Source organism: Dryobates pubescens, chromosome 9, assembly GCF_014839835.1.
Source record: "Dryobates pubescens isolate bDryPub1 chromosome 9, bDryPub1.pri, whole genome shotgun sequence".
Lineage (NCBI taxonomy): Eukaryota > Metazoa > Chordata > Aves > Piciformes > Picidae > Dryobates > Dryobates pubescens.
The window spans coordinates 36664404-36679371 of NC_071620.1; the positions used below are offsets into that span (position 1 = coordinate 36664404).

The following is a 14968-nucleotide window of genomic DNA, read 5'->3' on the forward strand; positions in this document are numbered from 1 at the left end:
TTGCTTTTATTTAGCTGATGAAATCTTTTCAACACATTTTATTTTTTTTTTAAGAGGTCTTTGAAGTTTTCAAAATGGATTGGTGGGGATTGTTGTTGTGACTTGAAGTGCAAAGCTCCTGCATGCTTTGCTTGTGGGGAAACTGAGGCACAGTATAAGGCTTTATCTTCAATCTGCAGGCCTGGGGTGGAAATAGAAATAGAACCTCTGATTTGAGCCAGACTTTTTTCAGTGGTGCTCAGTGAAAGGATAAGGGGCAATGAGCATAAATTGGAGTGCAGGAGATACCATCTGAAACTGAAAGGGAGAAGGGCAACAAAGCTGGGGAGGGGTTTGGAACACAAGCCCTATGAGGAGAGGCTGAGGGAGCTGGGGTTGCTTAGCCTGGAGAAGAGGAGGCTCAGGGGAGACCTTATTGCTGTCTACAACTACCTGAAGGGAGGTTGTATCCAGGTGGGGGCTGGTCTCTTCTCCCAGGCAACCAGTGGCAGAACAAGAGGACACAGTCTCAAGCTGCACCAGGGGAGGTTTGGGCTGGATGTTAGGAAGAAGTTCTTCACAGAAAGAGTGATTTGCCATTGGAATGGGCTGCCCAGGGAGGTGGTGGAGTCACCATCACTGGAGGTGTTTGGGAAGAGACTGGATGGGTGCGCTTGGTTGCATGGTTTAGTTGATGAGATGGTGTTGGATGATAGGTTGGACTTAATGATCTTTTCCAACCTGGTTAACCATCCCATCCCATCCCATCCCATCCCATCCCATCCCATCCCATCCCATCCCATCCCATCCCATCCCATCCCATCCCATCCCATCCCATCCCATCCCATCCCATCCCATCCCATCCCATCCCATCCCATCCCATCCCATCCCATCCCATCCCATCCTTCTTCCTCTCCACAGATAGTGAATTTGCCAGAAATTTTCATGTTGGCCATCCCAGTGGGAAGTCTAAGAGATTAATAGCCCTAGGAAAAATATTTGGGGTTAGATCACCCAAACCTGGAGTGACAGCAACCTGGGTCAGCCTATTTCTCAACAGCCAGGTGCCTCATCTCAAGGTGAACCAATATTGTTTTTTCCCTTTCCTCCAGAAGTGTTAAAACCCAAAACACTTTGCAGAGTGCCCTAATGTTTATGCCAGCTTGGCAGAGTCTCTGCTCAGCAAAGGACTTCCAAAAAAGTGTCAGGATGAAAGCACCTCTAGGAATACACTGTCTTTGGCTGATGGCAGAATCAGAGGGCAGTTACTCAACCTCAGATGGATGATGCATGTGACAATCAATCCCTTAACACAGGCTTACTGTATTGCATTTTAGAGACCCCTTGTAGATGTGGTGCTGAGGGACGTGGTTTAGTGTTGACCTGACAGTACTGGGTTAACAATTTGGCTTTCTGATATTAAAGGTCTCTTCCAACTGAAATGATTCTATGATGTTATCGTAGCCTAGAATCATGGATGACTGGAATTGCTCCAATATTGGGAAAGACCTCTAAGATCAAGTCCAAATATCGACTTGACACCACCACAACTATTAACCATATTCAGAAGTGCCATGTCTACACATTTTTTAAACACCTCTGGAGACAGTGACTCCACCACCTCCCTGGGCAGCTTGACCATTCTTTCAGTAAATAAAGTTTTCCTAATATGAAACCTAAACCTCCCCTGGTGCAATTTCAGGCTATTTCCTCTTGTTCTGTCACTTGATACTGAGGAGAAGAGACCACCACCCATCTTACTTCACCCTCCTTTCAGATAGTTGTAGAGAGTAATGTTTCCTCCCGAATCCGACAAAAGGCAGAGACAGTCGTTCTTTTGTTGCTAATATGTTTGTAGAAGGATTTCCTGTTCTTTTTAACAGCTGAAGCCAAATTCATTGTCAGATGGGCTTTGGCCCTTCTAATTTTCTCCTAGCACAGCCTCACGACAATTTTGTAGTCTTCCTGAGTGTCCTGCCCCTTGTACTAATGACCATAAACCCTCCTTTTCTCCCTAAGCTGCTAAGAAATCTCTCCATTCAGCCAGGCTGGCCTTCTTTCACACTGATTTTTGAATCTTAAAGACTTTCCTCTTGAACAGTATTCACACTTCCTGGACTGCTTAGCCCTTCAGCACTGTTTCCCAATGAATTTTGTCTACCAGTCTCTGATGCAGGACAAAGTCTGCCCACTGGAAGTTCAAAGTGGCAGTTCTGTTGACCCCCACCCCCTTCTCCAACAACTGAGAACTCTACTGTGTGAATGTTAATATCTTTTAGCATTTTAAACATTTTGCTTTCAGATGCTGTGATTAAAAAGTGTGCAGGTGCCTTATAACCATTTGTACCATTTAGTGTTCATCACAGCCACAGGTCTACACAGATTTGGTTCCAGCTAATCCTGAGAAGAGCCCCTTGGGATGGCACCATTCCTGTGCTACAAGATAGGTACAATTTCCAGTGCAACCATACAGAGGGAATACATGTCAGAACAAATTAGACTGTGATCTTTCTGGGGTGCTGACCATGTATGCAAGCTGCAGAATCCGTTTGTGGAGCTTTTTGAGCACCTTCCCACTACAGGCTCTGTCTTGTACCTTCAGAGATTGGCTGACAGAGCACTGGAATAGGTTCTGTTCAGAGAGGTTTTGGAGTCTCCTTCTCTGAAGTGATTCCAAACCATCCTGGATGTGATTCTGTGCAGCCCGTGCTGGATGGCCCTCCTATAGCAGGGTAGTTAGGTTAGATAATCTCCTGAGATCCCTTCCAAACCATAACCACTTTGGGATTCTGTGACTCTGATGTTCTGTGACTTTTGCATGGGAGATGAAAGAAAGGTGAGTTGTGTTCTCCTGTACATTTCTACAAAGTCTAGAGGCAGTCTGACCCTGAATGTTGATGATTCAAGTTGAAATTGTTTCCAGATGATAAGAAGCATTTTTTTTCCTCCCCCCTCCTATCATCCCCAAAACACAAGTCTTTTTTTTTTTTTTCAAAAGTGGATTGCCTTCTAAAATCAAAAGCTCTAATTAATTCTACCATTTTGTCTGCAACTGGAGCTGTTAACATCTCATATCATGCTCCAATAAATTTGCCCACAGAGATTAACAACATTTGAGGGGAGAAAAAAAAAAAAAAAGGAAAAAAGGAGGGAAAGTAAGCTCTTTATATTGAATATCAGAAACTATTCTTCTAATTAACCCAGGTACAGAATGGCATTAGCATGGCTGTTCTGCTTCTAGGAGCAAAGCAATGTCTCTACGTGGTGCTCTGCTGCACCACCTCCTAGATGCAGAGCTAGGCTGGGTGTATCTAACACAGTGCTGTGTGCCTCCTGCAGGGAAAATCCCCCTGTAAAATAGAGCATTTCTGCCTTACAAAAAACCCCCAACAAAGTAGAGAGAAGCCTTTGCTGAGGAATGATTATTGCTGAAGGTAGTTCAACTGGAGCAGAATACTGTAAGTCCATTGAATCCAGTCTCTGCAGAGAACTAGAGGCTGAAGTTTTTTGAACCTAGTTACATTTCAAAAGAATGGAGAGTGAGTGCAGGCAGATGAAAAAACAGGCAGCTACTGGATGTTCACTTCAGTGGTGCAAGTGAAGGAAATGGGAGCTAGGCACACTGGCTATTTGTGTTGGACAAACTGGAACAAGAGGACACTGTCTTAAGCTGCACCAGGGGAGGTTTAGGCTGGAGGTTGGGAAGAAATTCTACACAGAGAGAGTGATTGCCCGTGGGAATGGGCTGCTTGGGGAGGTGGTGGAGTCACCATCACTGGAGGTGTTTAGGAGAAGACTTGATGGGGGTGCTTGGTTGCATGGTTTAGTTGATTAGGTGGTGTTGGATGATAGGTTGGACGCGATGATCTTGAAGGTCTCTTCCAACCTGGTCTGGTCTGGTCTGGTCTGGTCTGGTCTATGCTATGCTATTCTATTCTATTCTATTCTATTCTATTCTATTCTATTCTATTCTATTCTATTCTATTCTATTCTATTCTATTCTATTCTATTCTATTCTATTTGCATAAAAGATGGGATCAAAAATATGAATGGGAATAATTTCCTTTCCCTCGCCCCCCCCTAAAAAAAATAGCAAAGTTTCTATCTAATAACTCAAGTTCTGTGCATGTGGTTCCATGCTTCCTGATTCCAACAGGGGCTCGAAATGGAAATGCCAAACACAGTATGCAGGGCATGATGGATCACCATGTATGCATAGGAATAAAAGGGTTGTCATTGGAAGTAATTTTGCGTTGAATTACACAATGTGTAATCCAATTGAAATCAGCAGAACGGCACAAGGTGTAATGTAGTGTGCAAAACGTGATCCATTGCATGCAATTTCAACAACAGGGATACTGTGCCACTCATCTAAGTAATGTGCTAAAATTGAATTTGTGAAAGGTGGAGGGAGAAGAATTGTGAAGAATGGATGCATTTTGTAATTGGGAAATACTCTCTCAGAAGGTGACTGAATAGATATGTTTAAGGCTAACGTATTACCCTTGGAAATGGTTTGCTTTGTAATGGTGCTGCTGGACCCTTGAAATTCAGTAAGTTCCCTCACTGGAATAGTGTGGGACCAGCCAAGCCTGCCAGCCAGGGAGCACTCAGGATCCATTTTCCCCACTGACGTGTGTCACATTATCTAATAGCATTCCTAAATGAACTCCATCATCGTCATCAGTAAATCTTTTCCTCACGCCTTTGACCAGCAGCGTTTCCCCAGGAGAAAGCAGCAGGTCTCATGCTGGCATGCCTTGGCACAGTGCACTCTGTTGCCTGCGGGAAAAGAAAACCAACACGCAACCAAAAACCAAACCCTCAAAAATTCCTCTGCTGTATCTTTGCTTCAACAGCAGCAAAATGTGGTGTGTTCCAGGAGTGGTGTGGGAGTGAGAAAAAAGTGGGGGCTGTGATTTTGCTCTAAGCTGCTCAGGATGGTGCATGGCCCCTTTGCCAGTGTCCTGTCAAAGCTGACAAAGTGAGTTTATTGAAGGCTTGCAATATAAACATAAGGTGCAGTTATGTGGTTTCCTTGTTAGCTATGGTCTCAACTGAGGATAAGCAACAGGACATGTGATACCTCTAAAACTTTTTAAACATTGAGAAGTAGTCTGGTGATGTGGCCATTACCAGTGTCTTTAGTTCAATTTCTATAGAAACAGAATCACAGAATTGTCAGGGTTGGAAGGGACCTCAAGGATCATCTAGTTCCAACGCTCCTTGCCATGGGCAGGGACACCACACGCTAGATCGTGTTGCTCAGAGCCACATCCAGCCTAGCTAGTATTGTGTTTTCAAGACACAATCTCCTGTCCAGTCCCTTGCTTAATGTTCTTTAGTTTGAGGATGTCATTCAAGTGTGATTTTTCATGGAATCGTGTCTGTGGTACTCACCGAAATATGAAGCTCTATGCAAAACACTCTACCTCCCCTCCCCCATGTATTTAGTGCTAATCTGGAATAAACTTGTGCCTCCCAGGAATCTTATTTTAGGTCTGCAGCTGAAGTAATATGGATAATATGTATCTATAATTATAATATAGATTATAATGTTAGATGTAAATCTAAAGTAGTCATAATATGCTTTAATAAAGGCATTTGGCTTCTATATGCAACCTAGATCAGTCTGTTCAGTCTGGAGAAGAGAAGGCTCCGAGGAGACCTTATTGTGGCCTTCTGGTATCTTAAGGGGGCCTACAAGAAAGGTGGGGAGGGACTTTTTAGGCTATCAGGTAGTGATAGCACTAGGGGGAATGGAACAAAATTAGAAATGGGTGGATTCAGATTGGATGTTGGGAAGAAGTTGTTCCCTGTGAGGGTGGTGAGATGCTGGAACAGATTGCCCAGGGAGGTGGTGAAAGCCCCATCCTTGAAGGTTTTTAAGGCCAGGCTGGATGTGGCTCTGAGCAATCTGATCTAGTGTGAGGTGTCCCTGCCCATGGCAGGGGGATTTGAACTAGATGATCCTTGAGGTCTCTCCCAACCCTAACCATTCTGTGATTCTATATAAATTGAACTAAAGGCACTTGTAATGGCCACAAGATGAGGTAAGTTTAATAGATATGACAATTAATCATTTTTAGTTCATTGTTTTCCTATGTATTTTTAACATCAGAACATTTAGATGAGTAGAGGAGTTTGGACATGGCACTTGGTGACGTGGTCTAGTCATGAGGTCTGTGGAGACAGGTTGGACTCAATGATCCTCGAGGTCTCTTCCAACCTTAGTGATACTCTGATACTATAAATCTGGCAACACAAAATATTAGAATAAAACCTCAAAATGTTTACTTGTGAAAGTTTCAAGATTTCCTAAATTGTTTCCTAGTTTTAAATAATTGCTGTGACTAGGGAGGTCATTCTGCCCCTGTACTCAGCACTGATTAGGCCACACCTTGAGTACTGTGTCCAGTTCTGGGCACCTCAGTTTAGGAAAGATGTTGACTTGCTGCACCGTGTCCAGAGAAGTGCAACAAAGCTGGGGAGGGGTTTGGAGCATAAGCCCAATGTGGAGAGGCTGAGGGAGCTGGGGTTGCTTAGCCTGGAGAAGAGGAGGCTCAGGGGAGACTTCATTGCTCTCTACAACTACCTGAAGGGAAGTTGTAGCCAGGTGGGAGTTGGTCTCTTCTCCCAGACAGCCTGTGACAGAACAAGAAGACACAGCCTCAAGCTGCACCAGGGGAGGTTTAGGCTGGATGTTAGGAAGTTCTTCTTCACAGCAAGAGTGATTGGCCATTGGAATGGGCTGCCCAGGGAGGTGGTGGAGTCACCATCCCTGGAGGTGTTTAAAAGGAGACTGGGTGAGGCACGTATTGCCATGGTTTAGTTAATTAGATAGTGATAGGTAATAGGTTGGACTTGATGATCTGAGAGGTCTTTTCCAACCTAGTTAATTCTGTGATTTTCTGTGATTCAATTAATAACCTACAATTTCCCTGCAAATCTAGTAATTTTTTTTCATTGTCCAGGAACTCTTATTGTTTTATGCAGTTTTGGGTGGAAGAGACCTAGTCCAACCTTTCTGCTTTAACATCAGGTCACCCAGGGCAGGTTGCTGAGGATTGTATCCAGGTGGGTTTTGAATCTCTCCAGAGAAGATGACTCCACAATGTTTCTGGGCAGCCTGGTCCAATGCTCTGGCATCATCAAAGCAATGTTTCCTTATGTTTATGGGAAATCTGCTGTGTTCCAGTTTGTACCTGAGATGCCCCTTTTCCTATCACTGGTCACTACTGAAAAAAGTCTGGCCTCATCCTCTTGATTCTTACCCTTTAGATATTGATAAATATTAATAAGATCTCAATAAATGCTTATTCAAGCTTTTAGTAATCAGCCACCTAGGTATTAATAATTCCTTCATTTTTACATTGGTCAGAAAGGCATGTAACACACCCAGCAGTTTTGTCTGTTCTTTCATTAAACTAAAGAATAGATCAATAGTACGACATGAATGGAATAATTGCCTGTTCTTCAAATTCCTTGCTGTACCCTTGATGTGATATTGATACAGGCTCTTTATGGAGGAGAAGGTGTTTCAGAAATGTAGCTAAGTCATACTATGTCTCTGGTACTCTCAGGACATAGGCTGTATAATTGACTACAGACATCTTAGCTTAAAAGCTGTCTTAGAGTTTCATCCAGTCCTAGTAATATGTGTGCAGTCCCATGGGCTGCATCCAAGGATTATGCTAATTTTATTAGCAACATCCCTTGCTTTAATTAAAGTGTACAAATTCCCACTTGGTCACTGTTGTGCTAACACCCTTCATTCCATTTTTATTTGAATTTATAGATAATCTGTGGTTTTGCACTTCAGTTACAGTTTCCTGAGTTATCCATTGTGTTTTCCCCAGGAAATAACACAGCTTTGAGGGGTGAAGAGGGTTTCAAAGTGAATTAACAGGTTTGAGTGAGCCTCTGGATCAAAGCAAAGACCTAAGTTTGTAAAGCTGGACAAGTCTTTGTAAGAAGAGATATCCAAAGTAACTTGCTGTCTGAAGGTACTGAGCTGAAGGGTGGTTGTAGCCAGGAGGGGGTTGGTATCTTCTCTCAGGCAGTCAGCACCAGTGGAGGTTTAGGCTCGAGGTGATGAGAAAGTTCTTCACAGAGAGAGTTGTTAGGCATTGGAATGGGCTGCCCATGGAGGTGGTAGAGTCATCATCCCTGGAGCTGTTCAAGAGGGGATTGGATGTGGCACTTGGTGCCATAGTTTAGTACTCATGAGGTCTGTGGTGACAGCTTGGACTTGATGATCTTTGAGGTCTTTTCCAACCTTATCAATTCTATGATTCTATATGCTGCTGTTCAAAATACCTGCAAGTGAGGTCTGTATTAACATTTACTTTACAGTGTTCATAGCACGAAGCAGAGTGCTGTGAATTCCTTAGCGGACTGTTAATTTACATGTTAGACACTTTCAAATGTTTCCAAAAGCAAATGTGAAATGATTAGTAATCTCTTCACATGCTCACAAAATGTTATTAGCAAAATGCCTTGGGCAGTGCATTATGTTGACTAAAACTGATAATTTTGTATTTTTAAGACTCAAGCAGCTCTCCATATCCCCAACAAATCTTATGACATGTCCAGACCTCCCAGTCACATCAGTACTCCAGGTGTGTGTTGTTCTGGGAGGGAAAAGACCAGAAAAACTCTACCAAATCCCACCAAGATCTCAATCTGCACCAGGGGAGGTTTAGCTGGGATGTGAGGAAGAAATTCTTCACAGAAAGAGAGATTTGCCACTGGAATGGGCTGCCCGGGGAGGTGGTGGAGTCACCATCATTGGAAGTGTTTAAAAAGAAACTGGATGAGGCACTTAGTGCCATGGTTTAGTTGATTAGATGGTGTGGGGTGATAGGTTGGACTAGATGTTCCTGAAGGTCTTTTCCAACCTGCATAATTCTGTACTCTGTATTCAGTTCTGTAAAAGCAGTGATATAAAGCTTGTATCATAGTATCAAAAAGGTTGGAAAAGGCCTCAAAGATCAGCAAGCCCAACCTGTCACCCAAGACCTCATGACTACTAAACCATGGCACCAAGTGCCACGTCCAATCTCCTCTTGAACACCTCCAGGGATGGTGACTCCACCACCTCTCTGGGCAGCACATTCCAATGGCTAACAACTCTCTCAGTGAAGAACTTTCTCCTCACCTTGAGTCTAAACCTCCCCTGGTGCAGCTTGAGACTGTGTCCTCTTGTTCTGGTGCTGGGTGCCTGGGAGAAGAGACCAACCCCCTCCTAGCTACAACCTCCCTTCAGGTAGTTGTAGAGAGCAATAAGGTCTCCCCTGAGCCTCCTCTTCTCCAGGCTAAACAATCCCAGCTCCTTCAGCCTCTCCTCTCCTTGTAATGATATTTAATATTCAGAAATCTTCACTGAACATCTATCTTCTCTGGACTTCTGCAGTTCAAAATGTCCTATTATTTGTAACATCACTGCAAGGATGTGACTCTGGCATTTACCACTCATTCTACCTGGATAGGTTTTTAAAAGCATGAATTGCTCTGGGGGAACAAAACCAGGTTCTTCTTTGTACTTCTGCATAACTTTCTGTCTCCGGCTGTGTGCAGTTCTGGCAGAGCCAAAGCCCCGGACGAAATACCTCATGCTCCTCAAGGAGGGGTTGAGGTGGTTCTTTTATTTTTTTCTTTTATTTTTCTTCCTTTTTTCTTTTTTCTTTTTTTTTTTTTTCTTTTCAGAGGGCCAAGCAGCAAGCTGCTTAGTGGTATTTGTCAAGGTATCTCTTTTTTTGGATAATGGTTTCCATGCCTCGCAGACCCAAATTTAACACAACACTTCCTCCTAATCGCCAATTATTCTGTCCAGAAGAGCTGCCCGAAAGTCTGCTCTTGGAAGTTTCACACCAGACCCACAGGATATCAAAGAACATGGGGGGATTAAAATGCAATAAAAGCTGCTGTGGTATCCAGGCTGTGCAAAAAAAGAAAGACCCCCGCACAGCAGCGGCATGCTGCCTGTGCCGCTTGCAACGTGCTCTTCAGACATTTACATTTGCAGCTATGAAGTAATTGAATAAAGAAATGCATCATCATTTTCTTTTCTAGCACATGGGTGAATTATTTTGCCACCGTGGGAAGGGGTGGTTCGTATAACATCACGGCGCTTTGTGCCGGAGAAAAACAATTACAGTGAATAAGGTAGAATGGCTCTGTTATTGCAGTACATAAGACTTTGATTACATGCTGCCAAGATTCATACCAGCCTAGTAGTTGTTGACAGATAAAGTAACAAAAATGAAACTCATTTATTTTTTCTTTATTGAGACCTCAAGGTAAAGCAAATTTTCAGTTCTTGTACTTACTACGCTGAAGGAACAGAGGCTGACAGTCAAAATGTGCTGGTCCAGAAATATAAATTAAACCTAGTTTCATATCAAAGTTTCATTTAGTCTCTGAAAAGGAGCTGATGCTTGGATTATTTTTGATCCTAAACCAAATACACTGTAGAATACTATAGTGTATCTCAGAGGATTTACCCACCCCACCCCCCCCCCCCTGCCCCGTTATATTTAGCCCCTTACGTGTTTGCAGGGATATGGAGCGACTTCTATTCAAGCGAATTCAAAACTCGCTACGGACTTCATTATTTTTCCTTTTTCTCTGTTTAGTAAGAACTTGCTGCCTGCAAACCAATGGGAGAGTGCAGTGCTTTTGCTGAAGGAAGGACACATTTTTGAAGAACAAGCCCTCCTTTCCCTCTTGTGTAAAGAAAATTATTTTGGCTTTTACTGGGAGTTCCTCCAGGCAGCAGCAGGGATGCTGCATTATTCCTTGATAAGTCTAACAAATTACTTTTTGTCTTCTTTCCTTTTTTCTTTTTTTTTTTTTTTCTTTTTTTTTTTTTTAAAAAAAACTTGATTAGTTTCTAAAGAGCAGCTAAACCTAGCTGTGGAAATGGGGAAAAAAAATTGTGCTAAAATGAGTGGTTTTTATCCCATCAGACTCTTGGATTAGTTACCTAGCCCAACCGAATATAATTGCTGTTCAGATTAATGAGGCAGTATTCTAGTTTCTCCTCTGTAATTAAACACTTCTCTGCTTGGATACAGCACTGAGGATGCACCAGACGTTGAAACCTCAGCGGTGAAATTTAAAGCTGTTGAAATTGGAGGGGTCAGCTGGAAAACACAAAGTCCTCCGCGGCGTGGCCGTATTTGTACCGCACGTCTCAAGAATAATTTGGTTTATGTTGGGGGGTAAGGGGGGGAGGATGCCTGGATGATGATTATTTTCACTCTCCTTATCTTTCCATCATCTAAATTTGAGAATTTTTCTCATTAGCTCCCGAGTAAAAGTAACACGAAGTACACTTGTTTCCCAAATTACCTTTCCTGACCTTTCACGAGATGATAATTGCAGTACTGGTAGGCTTAGAAGACTTGTTAAAAAAATTAAGCTTATAAAGTAGCAAAAAATGCCCCTTTGCTTGCTGGTGTCGATTTCAGAATTAACATTTTGGTTCATGTGCTTCTAATAATCGCTGACCCTTACTTCATGTGCCTTCCACAGGAAATGAATACAGCAGAAATTACTTTGACCCATTGATGGATGAGGAAATAAACCCAAGGCAGTGTGGGATGGAGGTCAGTGGAGAAGGTGAGGCAGAATTAAGTATGTAATTTTGGTGTCAGAATATTCTTTTCCATTCATGAAAATGAGGTGACAAAGATCACATGTGCCCTTCTATTTAAATATTGAGGTTTACAATTTAAATTATAAGCCTTAACCACTCAGAACATGGTAGGCAATGTACATAGACTTTGATCAAGGACTGGGAGTTAATGGATGGGGAAAAAATGAGGTGGTGTTGTATTCATTCTGCTACCATAGCGTGCTTTGGGAACGTTGTATACACCATTTTTCTCTTTAATTAATGAAGTTAGTCCAGAACTGAGTACTAAGCGGTAGCCTTCTTCAGTCCTGCTCCCAAAATCCACCTCAGGAGAGCAGCTATTTCCACACAGACAATCACACAGAATGGTAAGGGTTGAAAGGGACCTCTGGAGCTTATCTGGAGTCACCCAGAGGAGATTACACAGGATCACATCCATGCCGTTTCAAATCTCTCTAGAGTGGGATAGTCTGTGGACCTTTCTGAGCAGCCTGGTCCAGTGTTTTGTCACCCTCAAAAGAAAGGAGCTTTTCCTCATTGTCAGATGAAACTTCTTGTGCTCCAGTTAGTGCCTGTTGCCCCTTGTCCTGTTGCTGGGCAACACTGAAAAGAATTTGGCTCCATCCTCTTGACCCTTGCCCTTTAGATGTTGGTAAGCAGCTACACAACCTTGTCTCAGTCTTCTTCAGGCTGTATAGCCTCACATTTCTCAGCCTTTCATCATGAGATAGGTGCTTTAACCTCTTCTTCATCTTTGTAGCCTCTTTTCGACTCTCTAGAGTAGCTGCTTGTCTTTCTTGAGCAAGGGAGCCCAGGACTAGTCACAGTACTCCAGATGTGGCCTAACCACCTTCCTCTACAACTACCTGAAAGGTTGTTGTAGCCAGGAAGGGGTTGGTCTCTTCTCCCAGGCAACCAGCACCAGAACAAGGGGACACAGTCTCAAGCTGCGCCAGGGGAGGTTTAGACTCGAGCTGAGGAGAAAGTTCTTCACCAAGCGAGTTGTTTGTCATTAGAATGTGCTGCCCAGGGAGGTGGTGGAGTCACCATCCCTGGAGGTGTTCAAGAGGAGATTGGACGTGGCACTTGGTGCCATGGTCTAGTCATGAGGTCTGTGGAAACAGGTTGGACTTGATGATCCTTGAGGTCTCTTCCAACCTTAGTGATACTGTGATACTACTGTGATACCAAGGCAGAGTAGAGGGAGAAGAGAACCTCCCTCAATCTGCTGTCTTCATTCTTCTTAATGCACTCAGTAATATACATACATACATATATATGTGTGTGTGTATGTGTGTTTGTGTGTATGTGTGTTTGTGTGTATAACAAATCATTCTTTCTTTTCTGAGCATTTATTACTGAGCTGAGTGTGTGTTTGCATAATAGAAGGAAACCTCACAATCTGTAGGAGTTTCCAGCACACAAAGAGGCTTTTTTGTTGTGTTTTTCTTTTTGACAGTTTAGCCAAAATGTTTAGCCTTGTTGTCTGTGGGCATTAGCAAGGAGTGGGAGGGTGTGACTCTACAGAGCTGGGAGAACAGAAGTTATGCATAGGTATGAGAGAGATTAACTAGGAGGTATTGTCTAGTAGAGGAAATTCTCCTTAGCTGTCATGGCTTTTAGATAAAAAAAGGGTGGGAACGGGCCTGCCTGAATTTGCATGGACTTAAGTAAGAACATCATGATGGTAATGAAGTGCTTAGCTGTGCACTGAAAGCTTTGGCCCAGGTCCTGTTGTTGAGCACCTCCAAACAGGCAACATGCAAGACCCAGTTCTCCTGTGTTCCCATGCTAGTCCTGTGCTGCTTTAAACCTTGTGCTTATTTGCACTTGCAGGGTTTCTCTGTTCATGCAGTTGCAGCAAATCTGAAAAACCTTGCCTCAAAGGGTCTCAAAGTAGTTCACTTCTGAAATTCATGAGAAACTTTGAGGTTTAAACTTCTAAGGCAACACCTTTTGTGACTGGACAAAAACAAGCTCTAATGCATGCCAGTAAGTTGAATTTTAGTATACTGGTGAAAAAACCTCAAGGTTTATCGAGGCTGAATTACATCTAGCCCCTACCATTTCCCTGTTCATTCCAGCAATGTGATACCATGGAAGTCAGCTTCTGGCTCAGAGCTTTTAAATGAGATATTTACTTCTTTCCTGGTGATGCTGCCTTGGTTGATCTCATGAATAGGCTTTATGAGTCATGATCTGCTTCATAACCAGAGAATGAAAAGTGGATTAGACTTCTATAACCATGCATGTGTGCCTAAAAGCATGTAGGAATAGAGTGGTGACATAAAAGGTACATGGAAGTGCAGTTTTTATGAGGAGAAAACATTCTCTTGCCTGTGTTTAAGAAGCTGAGTGATACACAGCTAAACTTAACTGTTCAGGGGAGGGGTGTTTGTTTGGTTTTGGCTTTGGCTTGTTTGTTTGTTTTGTTTTGTTTGGAACAGACTAAAGCTCTGAGAAAGTATATCCAATTCTAGGGTGGGAGTGGAGAGGTGGTTCTAGGCATCTACACATCAGGCTAGACCTGAGATGCTGTCCTTTGGTGTTCCTCTTTTTCCTTCCCAATAAAAATGTCACTCATAGGTTGGGGTAACACTTGGTTTTTTAAAGGTATTTTAGCAAGGCACTGGCCTCAGTTTTGTTGTATTGACACCTGAAGAGCAGTTATAACACCTCGTGAACACCTCTGCCCAAGAGTGAGTTTTCCACCTTGGAGGTATTCAAAAGCTGTCTGATCAAGGTCCTGGGTTTCTTGGCTCTAGGTGATCCTGTTTGAGCAAGGGGGCTGGACCCAGTGACCTCCAGAGGCCTCTTCATACCTCAACCAGTCTGATTTAGTGATACTCACAAACCACTGTCTGTTTTCCTTGCAGAACTGTATAATAAGTAGAATCACATTTTTATGTAGTGGACAGAGTTAAAAGGATGTGCAGAACTGATATCTGGTCCTGTATGGTCATCTTCTGATTTGAAACCATCCCCCTTTACCTCTTCTTTCCAGCTAGCAGCTTGTCATTAACAAGTGGCAAAGGCAGAATAAGATGAAGAAATCAGGGCAAACTTTAAGGTTACACTCTTCTTATATTTTAAGCAAGTCGGGCCCAAAGCCCAAAGAGAATAGCTGGTGAGAAGCAAATCTTCAGCCACTAACTCTATTACCCAAAGTTAAATATCATTTTAATGTGTTCATCATATGGGATTCTTTAATGGGTTATTCTGTGAAAATTAAGATATTGGCAATTATCTTTTCTATATTTGATAAATTAATTTTATGTTTTTTCCCTTCTTCTGGAAAGTTATCTGAGTTGATAATGCCCTGAGAACAAACCACACCCCACTACGGAT

The 14968-nt window shown here is 42.8% G+C and overlaps 1 protein-coding gene across 1 annotated transcript in view; it reads left to right on the top strand.

Annotated features, from left to right (window-relative positions):
* LOC104304233 (uncharacterized) overlaps positions 1–14968 on the top strand; it is a 119731-nt gene that overhangs the window by 36595 nt on the left and 68168 nt on the right. The window contains exon 5 of the mRNA XM_054164026.1: positions 11518–11604. Coding sequence (XP_054020001.1) covers positions 11518–11604 — 87 coding nt within the window. The remainder of the gene's footprint in view (positions 1–11517; positions 11605–14968) is intronic.